The sequence below is a fragment of the Gadus morhua genome, chromosome 5, assembly GCF_902167405.1.
Source record: "Gadus morhua chromosome 5, gadMor3.0, whole genome shotgun sequence".
NCBI classification, from domain to species: domain Eukaryota; kingdom Metazoa; phylum Chordata; class Actinopteri; order Gadiformes; family Gadidae; genus Gadus; species Gadus morhua.
The window spans coordinates 18,295,656-18,307,408 of record NC_044052.1 but is presented as its reverse complement, the minus strand read 5'-3'; the positions used below and the strand labels follow the sequence as shown (position 1 = coordinate 18,307,408).

Genomic DNA, 11,753 nt, shown 5'->3' with positions numbered 1-11,753 from the left:
GATTCGATCGTAGTCCTTAATGCTGTGGGAGCAATTCAGTGTGACTGTTGCTCCTGACTTAATAGCCACAACCATCTCAGGCGGAGTTTGGTGAACCTGGTCGCTAAGAGATGCACCTACGGAGAAAATAAAAACAAAAGAGGCAAAATTTAAACGTGGAGACTGGAACCAGCCAGTAGTATTGAGATGTGGAAGGTCGGCCTTAGTCGTGGTAAGCTATTCACAAATGTAACATCGTAGAATGTCCAACAATGAAGCTAAATAAGATAACATTTAAGGAAAGTACCTGAGACGACCGTAAATGTAATTATTAGAGCGAGGAATGTGATTGTCAACATATTTGTCTTTGTCATCAGTCGATGCTAGCTAGCTCGGAAGTCATCCTAATAACACACCTCTATTGAGTACATTTTTTACGTGCAATAACCTATCAACATATATTCTTTTGTAGTGTCTGTTATTTCAATCTCACAATCATATCGGAACCACAAATGTGGGAGGAGCCAATTTGTGTAACTGTTTAGAAGAGAGGAGGTAACACAGAACTGATGGTGGTCACATTTTTTGTTAAACATTACTTATCTCTCAGGGTATTACCTTGGGATTGTTATGGTTAGTTTGCTTTTTAACTTGGGTGTGTATCTGTTAGTGTATATATTTTATATTATTAACGGTACCTTTAGGTGTAAATCTTTTGGTGCATATATTTTGTATGAGTTTGGTTTTTATCTTACCTGTTATTTTAGATACCACAAATTATTAGGTTTTGGCTGAACCTGTGACTCATCAGATTAGTTTGTTGTTAAATTGATCAGACTCATCGGATGCCTCGGTTTTCCAGGGTCCATCAGCTTTAATGTTTCATTGTTATAAGCTTTCACTATTTTGGATTCCACCAATTTGTGAGTTTTGCCTTATCTAACTATTGTTAAATTCACCAGACTCAAGGGTTTTACCCTTAAAATTCTTCTGCCTCCTCAGATTAATCTTTTCGGTTTTACAAAGGGCCACATTTTCATCAAATTCACATTCATTTATATTAATGAAACCATGGAAAGAAATACAATTAATAGTTGAATGCATAAAAATAAAATACATTTTGCATAATAACTATATAATAACAAATAATCAAATACTGTATATCTGTATATTTTGGTTTGCTTTGATTGTCCCGAGTTCTTTTCACTGGTTCTACACATTGTTAAAATAATCTACTCGTCAGATTCATTCCTCTGTACATTTATTAGATTCATCAGTTTGATCTTATTGGATTTACAGGTTCCATGGGTCCACTTTATTGTTTTTTTATTGCTCTAACTCAATGGAAAACATTTTTACAAAAACACAGGAAGCACAACCAGGCAATGTAAATCAACCATAACATTTGTAAAATGATAATTAATTACATGATAACATGATAATTAAATGAATACATAAACAACAACCACTGCATTTTACATAATAAATAAGCTTTTGGAATTTAGGGTTATCGTTTATAGTTAGTTTATAGAAACAGATAATAATCATGTGGATGTTAAGATTCTAATCTGTTACCATAATCAGTTACATTAATTAGTAAATGTTATCCATTCATCTTTGTATTTTCCATCAAACCCATTCTTACAAAACATTGTCAGGTGATTTATTCATGTAAACGAATAGGAAATATCAAACTTCTTCTCAGGTTGACGCAATTTAATCGGTAGCACTTTAGAATAAGGTACATTAATTAGCCAAGTATTAACATTAGTCAATTCAGTAATAAGTATTCGCTAAGAGTTTATTTACATTAACTGATGGTCTAGTAATTATTTACTAATGGTGTTTAGGTTAACTAAAGTATTAATGAATAAATCATTGAATCGGTTAAGGAGTGAAACCCTTACTCTTATTCTAACCCTAACCCCTATGCTAACGCTATGTAATAATGCTTATTACTGAATTAACCAATGTTAATTAATGGTTAAATAATGTACCCTTATTGTACAGTGTTACCCATAAATCATATAAATATGTCTTGATAACGAAGCATATAAAAAGCATGACAACACTGCCACCTAATTGAGAGTAATAAGGCTACAGGAGGTCGATTGGGTGAGTGCGTGGGTGAGAGGAGAGATATGTAGGCAATGAGGGAGAGTATCACACACGCACTCTAATTACGCTAGCCTATTCATGGGAAGGAATGTCCCTATTACTTTCCCTGAAGCTGTCTCAGAGCAGCCCTGTCATATGACTTGAGGGACATTATCTAGAACACATAATGGCCTTGCACCCTAGAGCAGTAGAGTACAAGTCCTACTGAGAAACAGGTTCTTTCTAGGGTTGTTACTTCTTATTTCGATATTTGAGTATGCATTCGAATTTGACGTGAAATCTTTTTCAAAGTGGCATGTTATGTAGCCCATTTTTTACAGTCTATGATTAGACCAGTGGTTCTCAATTATTTCTGTCATTCCCCCCCTAGGAGCTAGAATTTTTTTTTTTTTGAAATATTATTGAGAACCTGCTAATATTTATTTATTTATCTGTAGAAAACCACTGTATGAGTTGCTGGCACCAGCATTCTTCATACAATCACCTTATTATCAAAATAGATTAATTAAATTAGCTGAGATAACATCGGCAACAACTTAAAATAATTTCCAAGTTTAGTTTATTAACTCAATTTGTAACATTTAAACAAGACTGCTAAGTCTGTGTGAATCTCAAGACAGAAAGAAACAAGAGCAAATGATTCACTGGGGTTTGCAATTAATTCAAAATATTTTGAAACAGTCAACATTGGTCACTTGTCAGCTTCATCAGCTTATTCCCTTTCAAAAATATGTATATAGATATATGTTCATCTTTCAAGCATGAATAAAGACACAAAGTCCCTCTGTCATGACTTTGTAAAATGAAAATTCTGGTAAAACTTCTGACCCTTGGTATTGGGTTTATTTAGAATTCAAATAAAATAAAATAAGTAACTTATTAAAATAATAAAATAAGACACTTGATCATTGTGTGTCACAAAAATGGTTAAACGCGACTACGAAGCAAGATGAGCTCTGCCAAAACCTTTTTCCCCTGCTACTTTTCTTTTGCTCCAAAAACATGGCTGAGATCACCACCATCGCTGCGCTGTATTTTGCTGTGGGAGTTCGGGGAGAGTAGGAAACCCAAACGCTGTCGTGTTTGGATGCATGACATCCTCCGTAGGCACTCACAGCTGGGTGAGTTTCACCACCTCCTCCAGGAACTCCGCCTGGATGACGGCCGGTTTCAGCTGTGTTTTCAGTTGACTGGGGCCCTATTCGATGACCGGCTAGCCCGGGTTGGTGCCAGGATCTCCCGTCAGGACTCTGACGCATCTACGTGCCAAAACCAATGGTTCCCTTGGCAAAAATGCAGATTTTCTATGACTCTGACTCGCGTAATGCGTTCAGTGTGGCCGTACCTTAAGTCCCCTCTGCCGCTCGTGCCCCCCCTGACTGGGAGGCGCGCCCCACCATTTGAGAAGCACTGGATTAGACCATTTGGTTTTTATTTAAATGTTTGCCATCTCATGGCAGTAACGGGTGCGCAAATACCTGTGTGGGTGTCAGGCACGTCTGTGTGCTCCGAACGCGTGTTCTCCACCGCCGGTAAATTGCGAATAAAAATAAAGCCGCACTTGATCCAGATGAAGTTGATAGACTGGTGTTCCTAGCAAACAACCTTAAGAAATTAATTTCTTGCAGATAGACTATCTACTACTAGCTATAGACATCTGTCTCCTGTTTAAGTTGTCGTGTCATTGTTTGCGCTGTACATGCATACTGGCACTTGACATTGATTAAGTTGATAAAGTCCTGAATCTTGAATCTCCGTTACGTGTTTTCTTTTTACATGATATCCGAATATATTCGAATGCATGCTTGATATTCGATATCCGTTGGAGCTTGATTTCTCAAAAGTGACAGGCCTAGTTCTTTCACATTAACTATTTAATGTTTTTATTCTTTCATTAAAATTATTTATTTTATTTTGAAATAACCCCGTAATGGTAAAACTTGAGAAAACCCCAGGATGTTAACCTATGAATAACCTATTAAAAATGCATGGTAAAGAGTGAATACACTGAAATCTTTTCGGTTTTAGTTGAGGTGTAGCAAACTTATGACGTTATTCTAAGGTATTCAAGTTGAAATCTTAACCCTTAGGTACTTTCTGTGGATATTTAAGGCAGTTGAGGTAATAAAATCAAGGCAAAAACTCAGGTTCATCTAGTGGCCATCTTGGTTCTCAGACTAATTCCTATAAGGCGTTGTAGTTTATGAAGATTTTCTTTAAACGGATTGCAGTGATTTACAGCTGAACCATTTAAAAACTGGGTATCCCATGAGGTTTGTGTACACAGTTAGAAAACCAGTCAAGTTTTGAAGGTACTTAATTGTTACTAAATCTAGTCTTATCCTGCCATAAAATCAATCCGCATGCAATGAGGATAAAAAAGAGCAAAAAAAACATCCCTGAGGAAGAGCAGCATTTTAAAGTAGAGGTGCATATAAAATTATGGATTCCTGTCTCCATTTGAAACGCTTATTAGACTAACTCCTTCAGTGTCCAATATTACATCTCTCAACACGTAACAACATTTAACTAGACAACACGTAACTAAGTTAGCAGAGATAAGGTCTGAGACCAAAGAATACATCACAGTTCCCTGGGTCATTAAAAAGTGTTGAAGTGACTCTTGTTCTGCATGAGAATTCCCTCTGCCCCGCGGAACTCCTCAGCGATGTCGTCAAAGCTGCGGCCCCTGGTCTCCGGCATCCGGAACCAGGTGACGCAGAGGGAAACTAGAGCTATGGCCATGAAGAGCAGGTAGACGTAGCCGCCCAACACATCCTGAGGAGGAGAGCAGAGTGAGGGGGTGAGCTGCCTGTAGTGGCAAGTGTAGCGACGAGTGCAGCAGCTAGCGCAGCGGCTGGCATAGCTGAGGGTACAGTATCAAGCGAAGAGGCTAGCACTTCAGCGTGTAGCATAGCATCTGGCAAAGCTTCAACAGTGTGCAGAGGTTTATATGTCACTAGGTCAAGTTAAGGATCGTAGTTACAGACAGATAAATAAAGGAAATACATTAAGAATAAAATACAGGGTATACCACCAGCAAAGGGGAGTTATAATTGTGAATGACAAAAGGAAAGATAAATGAAAAAAGAGTGCAAGGAAGATGAATGGAAAGGCATTACTCACCAGTAACGGGGGGTAGATGAGGGCGAGAAGGAACTTCCCTCCCCAGTTTAACATGCTGGTAAAAGCCATGGCGATAGGCCGGGCCTGCTGGTCAAACAGCTCGGCGGCGATGAACCAGGAGATGGGTCCGGGACCCAGCTCGTAAGCAGCGACCAGACAGAACACCGCAACTACCTGCAGGAACTGAAGTTGCGGCACCAGGGTCTGCAAGAGGAGGAGAAGAAAACTGTACCCCAAACGCCCTAGAGAGGTTTGCTTCGCAAAAGCAGGGATGAAACGTTCAATAAGTTCCTGGTTGGCTGGTTAGCTAAAGCTGCTAGCTCACTAATTAAGGAGGGCTCCACGACTTTTAGGGACCACAGGTTCCTTGTTTTCCTGCTCTCCTCATACCCACCTTCAGCCCGCCCACTTTCATCGCTCTCTGCGCTGACAAAATATATGACATGATGATAATATATGTAATGAACTATAATTATAAATATCTAAATGATACCTTGAACTAATGAGGTAAAGGGGAGTCTCTTACCTGTAGGCCGTCCACGATGGTCAGGAGCAGGTTGCACACTAAGATGATAAGGAACCCCGTTAGCAGCAGCTTCCTCCGCCCAGCCTTCTCCATCAGGAAGAACTGATCAGGGACAACCACACCTCACATCAGGGGTTCCCAAACCATTCCGTGGTCCACTGCTCGGTCCCTAACCACTGCCTTACTGCCTTGCCTTTAGGGTGAGTTCCAGATAGCCAAGTCAAGTGTGGTGAAATGTTGCAATAATGTATGTGTGCCTGTGAAGCCTTTTGAGCGGCGAACTGTCTCAAAACCCAAACCCAGAGGGAGGAAACCTTATGGGAAAATACAGAAGAGGGTACCCTTCATCCAGGGATGTTAAGGAGTGATATAGGTGCTAAATGGACAGACATTTAAAAGCCTGCTAGGCCCTGGAACTAGTTACTTAGTAGTTATTAACTCCTGAAAAACACTAGGTACTCACTGCCACCACAGAGAAGGTCAGGTTTGCAGCGCCCACACCCAGCGTCAGGTATTTGGCTTCACTGAAGGCATCCTCAAACATCTTGGTGGAGTAATTGATCATCTACAAATAGAACAAAATATTTTTTTTCTACTTAGGGATGAGGCAGAGGTGCAGAAGGATGGAGGGCGTAGTGGAGGGATTGAGGAGTGGTAGAGGGAAGGGTGGAGAAGAGATGGAGGTAAGGGTGGAAGAACAGGGTAGTGGTTACCTAGCGAGGCAGCTGGATCCACCAGATCTTGATCACGCGTGAATCCAACTTGCCAGGGTTCTGGTTATGCGCATGTGTCCGTACCAATAGTAGTTCGAACCAATCAGCGTCCTAACGAAGGACTACGTGATCGACGGATGGAGGACTTACGGCGTTGAAGCCCGACAGCTGGCTGCCCAGGGCAATCATCACCACCAATAGGATAGGCTGCTGGTAGGAGGCCTTGGTGAAGAACTGCTGGATGCTTATGCTGGCCTTGGTGTTGGTTTCCCCCTCCTTCATCTCCTCCAGCTCCTTCCGCACCATGTCTGGATTGCCCCTCAGTCTCAACAGGGCTAGGGGGCATTAGAAATATTAATACATTTAAGGGCGCTACAATGCTTCTTACAGTTAAATATGAAAGCGAGTCCAGAGGAAATCACACCCTTCGATTACTAATGACACACAGGCTAGAGCAGAGAAGAACAACTGCTCTAAAGTTTGGCCTGGACATGACCACAGAGCCAGCCTAGTGGCAAGAAAGTCTGAGATTTTTCCCAGCTTGGACCTTTCTGTGTGGACTTTGTACGGCGAGGGGGGGTCAGTAACGGATATATCAGTGCCCCACCCACAGACCCCACCCAGCGTGGTCCACACACCGGACTCCGCCTTGGCCTCCTGGCCTCTCGTGTGCAGCAGGTAGCGGGGGCTCTCAGGACAGAAGGGCAGCAGCAGGTACTGCAGCAGGGCTGGGATCAGGGACAGGCACAGCATCAGGTCCCATTGGTCCCAGGTGCCCAGGGCCGTCTCTAGACCCACCACCTGGAGCAGAACCAGGCAACACAACAAACACGCAGTGACCGCCGCATAAGCACACTAGCATTCACATTTACATCAGCATCACGACTTATAATATTTTGTGGCCTTTTGGCTGTTTATGGTTAAAACTAATTTACATTGGTGTGTTTCACTTTAAATCACTTCAATATATACAGATTTTTTCTCATTCAATTTTATCTTGTATATTTTTATAAATGTAACTGAAGTCTCGTTTTCTAAATCGTCATGTTCTATGTATTGCAATCTGATTTCCGAAAGCATTATAGATTTTTCCTCTACCGATATACCATCACCACTTCAACTCCCACAACTACTATACCTCTAACTTCTACAACTACCATACCATTTAAATTATTACTACCACTACCACCTGATGTAGGTGAGGTGCCGCCTCTGGCAGGCGTTCCAAGGCTCTGACCGTTGCCATGGAAAACACAAGTGGCTTTTGGTCGGCAAACGCTGTGAACGGGCAGGCCTCCAGCAGGAAACGGAAATGGTGACATCAAGGTAGAGTCCGAGGAGCTTGCTGTGAAAAGCACTATAATTACTATGACTATTATTATACTCGTCTGGGCGGAGCTGCCTGCTGAAGGATCAGAGCAATTACCAGACAACAGTGTCATCCGACGCTTTGTTCTTGTGGGTGATGGGATTATGGAGTCGTTAAGAAGGCGGAATTCTCTACACAGCCAATAGCCACCTTCCGACGTTTGGAATCAGCCAAACCTCTCCAGGAGGTAAGTTTTCAATGTTCCATATTTGTCATCCTCGCGGGGGATCCTCCAAAAAACGTATGATCCAAACCGCGGTGGATCTGCCCAGCGCAGTGATGATGTAGTATAATGTTGTAATCCATTTGGATTGTACGCTGATACGTGCAAGTTGTAAGTGGCAAATATCCCAGCTTTCTTGCGGCATTTCACTGAAGCACGCCCCGTTTTGGTCGTACTATCTCGTCGCTTTGAAAGTAGAGCGAGTTCAGTGAGGCCGAACTTACTACTCATCAACAAAAATGGCTGCGCCCTTAAGGAGATTTATTTTCTTTGTATTTGTATCACATTGGTCATTTTAATGTAGATTTTAAATGCTTTTACACAATTGATAACATTGATACTTTATGCCGGTCACCAATTTATGCATTGCACGGTCTTGCTGTGTGTGCAATACAATGTAAAGTTGTGTTTGTTTTCAAGCTGGTTTGCTAAAGAGGCTAATGTAGCTAACAATAACAATGACTAGCCTATGACCAAAAGGGCACTTGCCTCCACAAATGCCAGAAGAAAGCTGCAAAGTTAATGTCCTCACCATCCCAATGAGGATTCCTAAGGTGTAGGCCACCTGGTTGAGGGTGGCAAAGGCTCCTCTCAGGTTGGTGGGGGATACCTCCTGGACATACAGGGGGTTCATGCTCATGACCAGCCCACAGAACACTCCGAACACCAGCCGGCCCACGATGAGCACCTCGAAGGACTTTGCCAACTTGGACAAGGACATCAACAACGCCCCCACTACAGACAGCCCGTTCGCTATGAGGATGGAGTTACGCCTGTTTGAGGGAAGGGAGAGAGGGGAGGGGAGGAGAATAATGGTATAGTATGATGAAGTAGAGTAGTAGTGTAGAGGATAGGATAGCCCGTTAGGAAGGATTTGATTAAATTAGAATATATTTGAACCTAGGGCAGGCTTGCAAGTAGGTGACAGTTAACAGGTGTATCCCTGGAGGTGTGCGAGCGCCGTTACCTGCCGAAAGAGTCTACCATGTATTTGAAACCCAGTGCCCCAAGCAGAGCACCGAAGTCCTTGATGCTGACAGACACCGACCACAGTAATGTCAGTTTCTGGTCAGGCATCGACACGTTGTACCTGGCCCTCCATGTGCTGTTGAAGAACTCCTGGATGACCTGCATATCACATGGGACGGATCACATGATTCCTCTTCTGACCAATAGCACTGCTGTGCAAATCAACCATAATTCAGTTTTGCTTTTTATTTTTGACGTGGTACAGGGTGGCGGCAATAGCGACCACATCACAAATAATTGATATTCACTGCAATGTTATTGGTCAAAAGAGGAATCATGTAATCCCTCTTTGGACAAATCACAGTGGTGCGGATCAGCAGCCATAGGGACCATAAATAATATTATTGATTAAGTCCTTATTTATGGACTTCATCAGTCTTGAAAAGGTATAATCGAGTTGTGTAGAAAGCAACTGCACTTTTGTGTTGGAAAATACAGTACTCAGATACTGTGTGAGAGTAGCAGTAGACTGTAAAGGTTATTCAGTGGGTGATGAAGATGTTAAGATCACATCCATGTTTGGTTACAGGCATTGGCAGAGTCTCAGAAGGCCCCTAACACACACAGACACAGAATAACGCACCGGAGCACACACAAACACACAGACGGAGGACTATATATCCACACACACGGACACGGAAGACTATATATTATCCACGCATGAATACGCATACACAAACACAGTCACATTCACACATACACTTGCTCCCATGCTCACGCACAGAGAAAGATACACACAAACTCAAACAAATTCACAAACGTGGACAAAATGAAGACACTCCCCCCAATGAGCCTCCCTAAGGTCCTCACCATGGCAGGGGCGTTGACGTTGCCGGTGTGGTAGCCAATCTGCAGTGAGCCCAGTACAGCAGACAGAATTGACCCCAGGAGGGCAGCCGGCAGAATATTCTACACTCACATGCACACGAACGCACATGATCACACCACAGGGGTCAAAGGTCATCTTGGGATCCAGTACCCAGAGCAAACATTTAATTTGGTACAAATTTGTGTGCCCATTCAAGTGTAATTTCATTTTAATCATACACAATTATAGTAATCCAGCTAATGATGGAGGAATTTATTAATTTATGTTTATGCTCAATGATAACAAATGATGTACTGTAGCAGTATGCTAACCATGAATGGTAGCATACTATGGAAAATAGGTTTAACTATCTGCTGATATCTCACATTCAGACTACCATAAGTTAACAGCATTAAGTAGTTTTCTTGTAAAAATGGAGAGACAAACCACCACTGATGCCATTGCTTGTGGATGAGATGGCGTGTCGCGTCTGCAATATAAAGGTTTACTTAAAATCTTAAATCATCTTATTTACAGCGAAAATCAATTTAAAGCAATAAATGAGGCAAGACCGATTGCATATCTTGTTAAAATAAATATCAAGAAGAAATTAGATTTATAACAATGAGTCAATATATTTATCTTGTGCTAGTTGTTCCACTATTTATACACAAAAAAAAACATTTAATAAACATACACACCTCATATCTATATCCATAAATTAACAAAATAATAACTAGCTATAATGTATATGTACAGCAATATACATATATTGATACATGTGTAGATGAATGTGTGTGTGTGTAGGTATAGATCCTTAGGGGTTACATGTAGTCACACCACAGATATATGTAAAGCTATGTATGTCTATGTATAGATATATACTGTATCGATATATTTCCTCACCCTTTGAGTCTTTTCCATGCAGAGAATAGGACGTCCAAATCTTAGCGCTGGAACCAAGTGCAGGAGGAAGGTAAGAGAGGAGACACGCACATTGGCACAAACTCGGCAACCACAAGTATGCACGTGAGACAAAATTCACAAGCACACCACTGGTGCTGGACATAACGAACACACACGCACACAACTTGACAGAAATTATGTGGTCACACTCAGATGGTGAATTTGGGGCAGGCGTGATAAAATGGCTGTCGTGGACCAACACTGGACGAGATCTCCCCAAAACACACCTGTGTGTCAGGTGTACACACCTGTAGAACTCCAATCTGAACCTGTTTAGAGCACAGTGGTCCTCAGGTAATCAAACAGGAGCTGCCGTATTGGTATGAACACCTATATATTTATTTGATTTATATTTAATGGTACACACAAAGCTTCAAATAATGACATGGGAGATGGCCTTAAGTAATGCATGGCCCCTTTCCCGCTCTGCCTGTCTCTTCCCTTTCTGCCTTGCTCCATATTCTCTCTCCCTCTCTCTGGCCATCCCTCCCCCTTTTTTTCTCGACCTCTCTCTGTGGCTCACCCTGTTTCTCCCATTCTCTCTCCCTCTCCTGTCTTCTCACTAATTACATCCTTCTCTTTCTCCCTCTGTTTCTCCCGCCGACCCTCTCCCTCTCTCCCTAGAAGGTGTCCCACCCTAGCTTCTGGTAAACTGACATGTGTTGCCACCTTATGTTACTTTTCTAGGATTCTTTTTTATTCGTTACCAAAGGAAATGCCCTACAGGAACTCAAAGTTGTTACTATTTCGTCAGTACAAGCTAAACTAATAATCTCTGCTCATAATTAATGTCGAACCCACGTCCCAAAATGTCCCAGGATGAACATTACATATGTTAACAGAGACATATTTAGCACAAACGATTATCACTAGGGAACTCTTTTAGGTTTTCATAA

At 41.9% G+C, this 11,753-nt stretch overlaps 1 protein-coding gene across 1 annotated transcript; it reads right to left on the bottom strand.

Annotated features, from left to right (window-relative positions):
* Positions 1 to 646: 646 nt before the first annotated feature.
* Positions 647 to 11,005, bottom strand: slc2a1c (solute carrier family 2 member 1c). The gene is made up of 11 exons (XM_030356872.1): positions 10,798 to 11,005; positions 10,339 to 10,381; positions 9,894 to 9,992; positions 9,022 to 9,182; positions 8,587 to 8,827; positions 7,101 to 7,263; positions 6,613 to 6,797; positions 6,213 to 6,314; positions 5,750 to 5,851; positions 5,224 to 5,427; positions 647 to 4,875 (listed from the first exon to the last, which is right to left on the bottom strand). The coding sequence occupies exons 2-11, from the start codon at positions 10,351 to 10,353 to the stop codon at positions 4,699 to 4,701; spliced, it is 1,449 nt and encodes a 482-aa protein (XP_030212732.1). The 5' UTR covers positions 10,354 to 10,381; positions 10,798 to 11,005; the 3' UTR covers positions 647 to 4,698.
* Positions 11,006 to 11,753: the final 748 nt, after the last annotated feature.

What these genes read in the sequence shown, in the direction of transcription:
- slc2a1c (XM_030356872.1), bottom strand. An exon ending in ACGTCAACGCCCCTGCCATG is followed by an intron (nt 9,183 to 9,893) that starts GTGAGGACCTTA and finishes TGTGATATGCAG; the next exon opens with GTCATCCAGGAGTTCTTCAA. An exon ending in TGACCTTCTCTGTGGTGGCA is followed by an intron (nt 5,852 to 6,212) that starts GTGAGTACCTAG and finishes GTCCCTGATCAG; the next exon opens with TTCTTCCTGATGGAGAAGGC.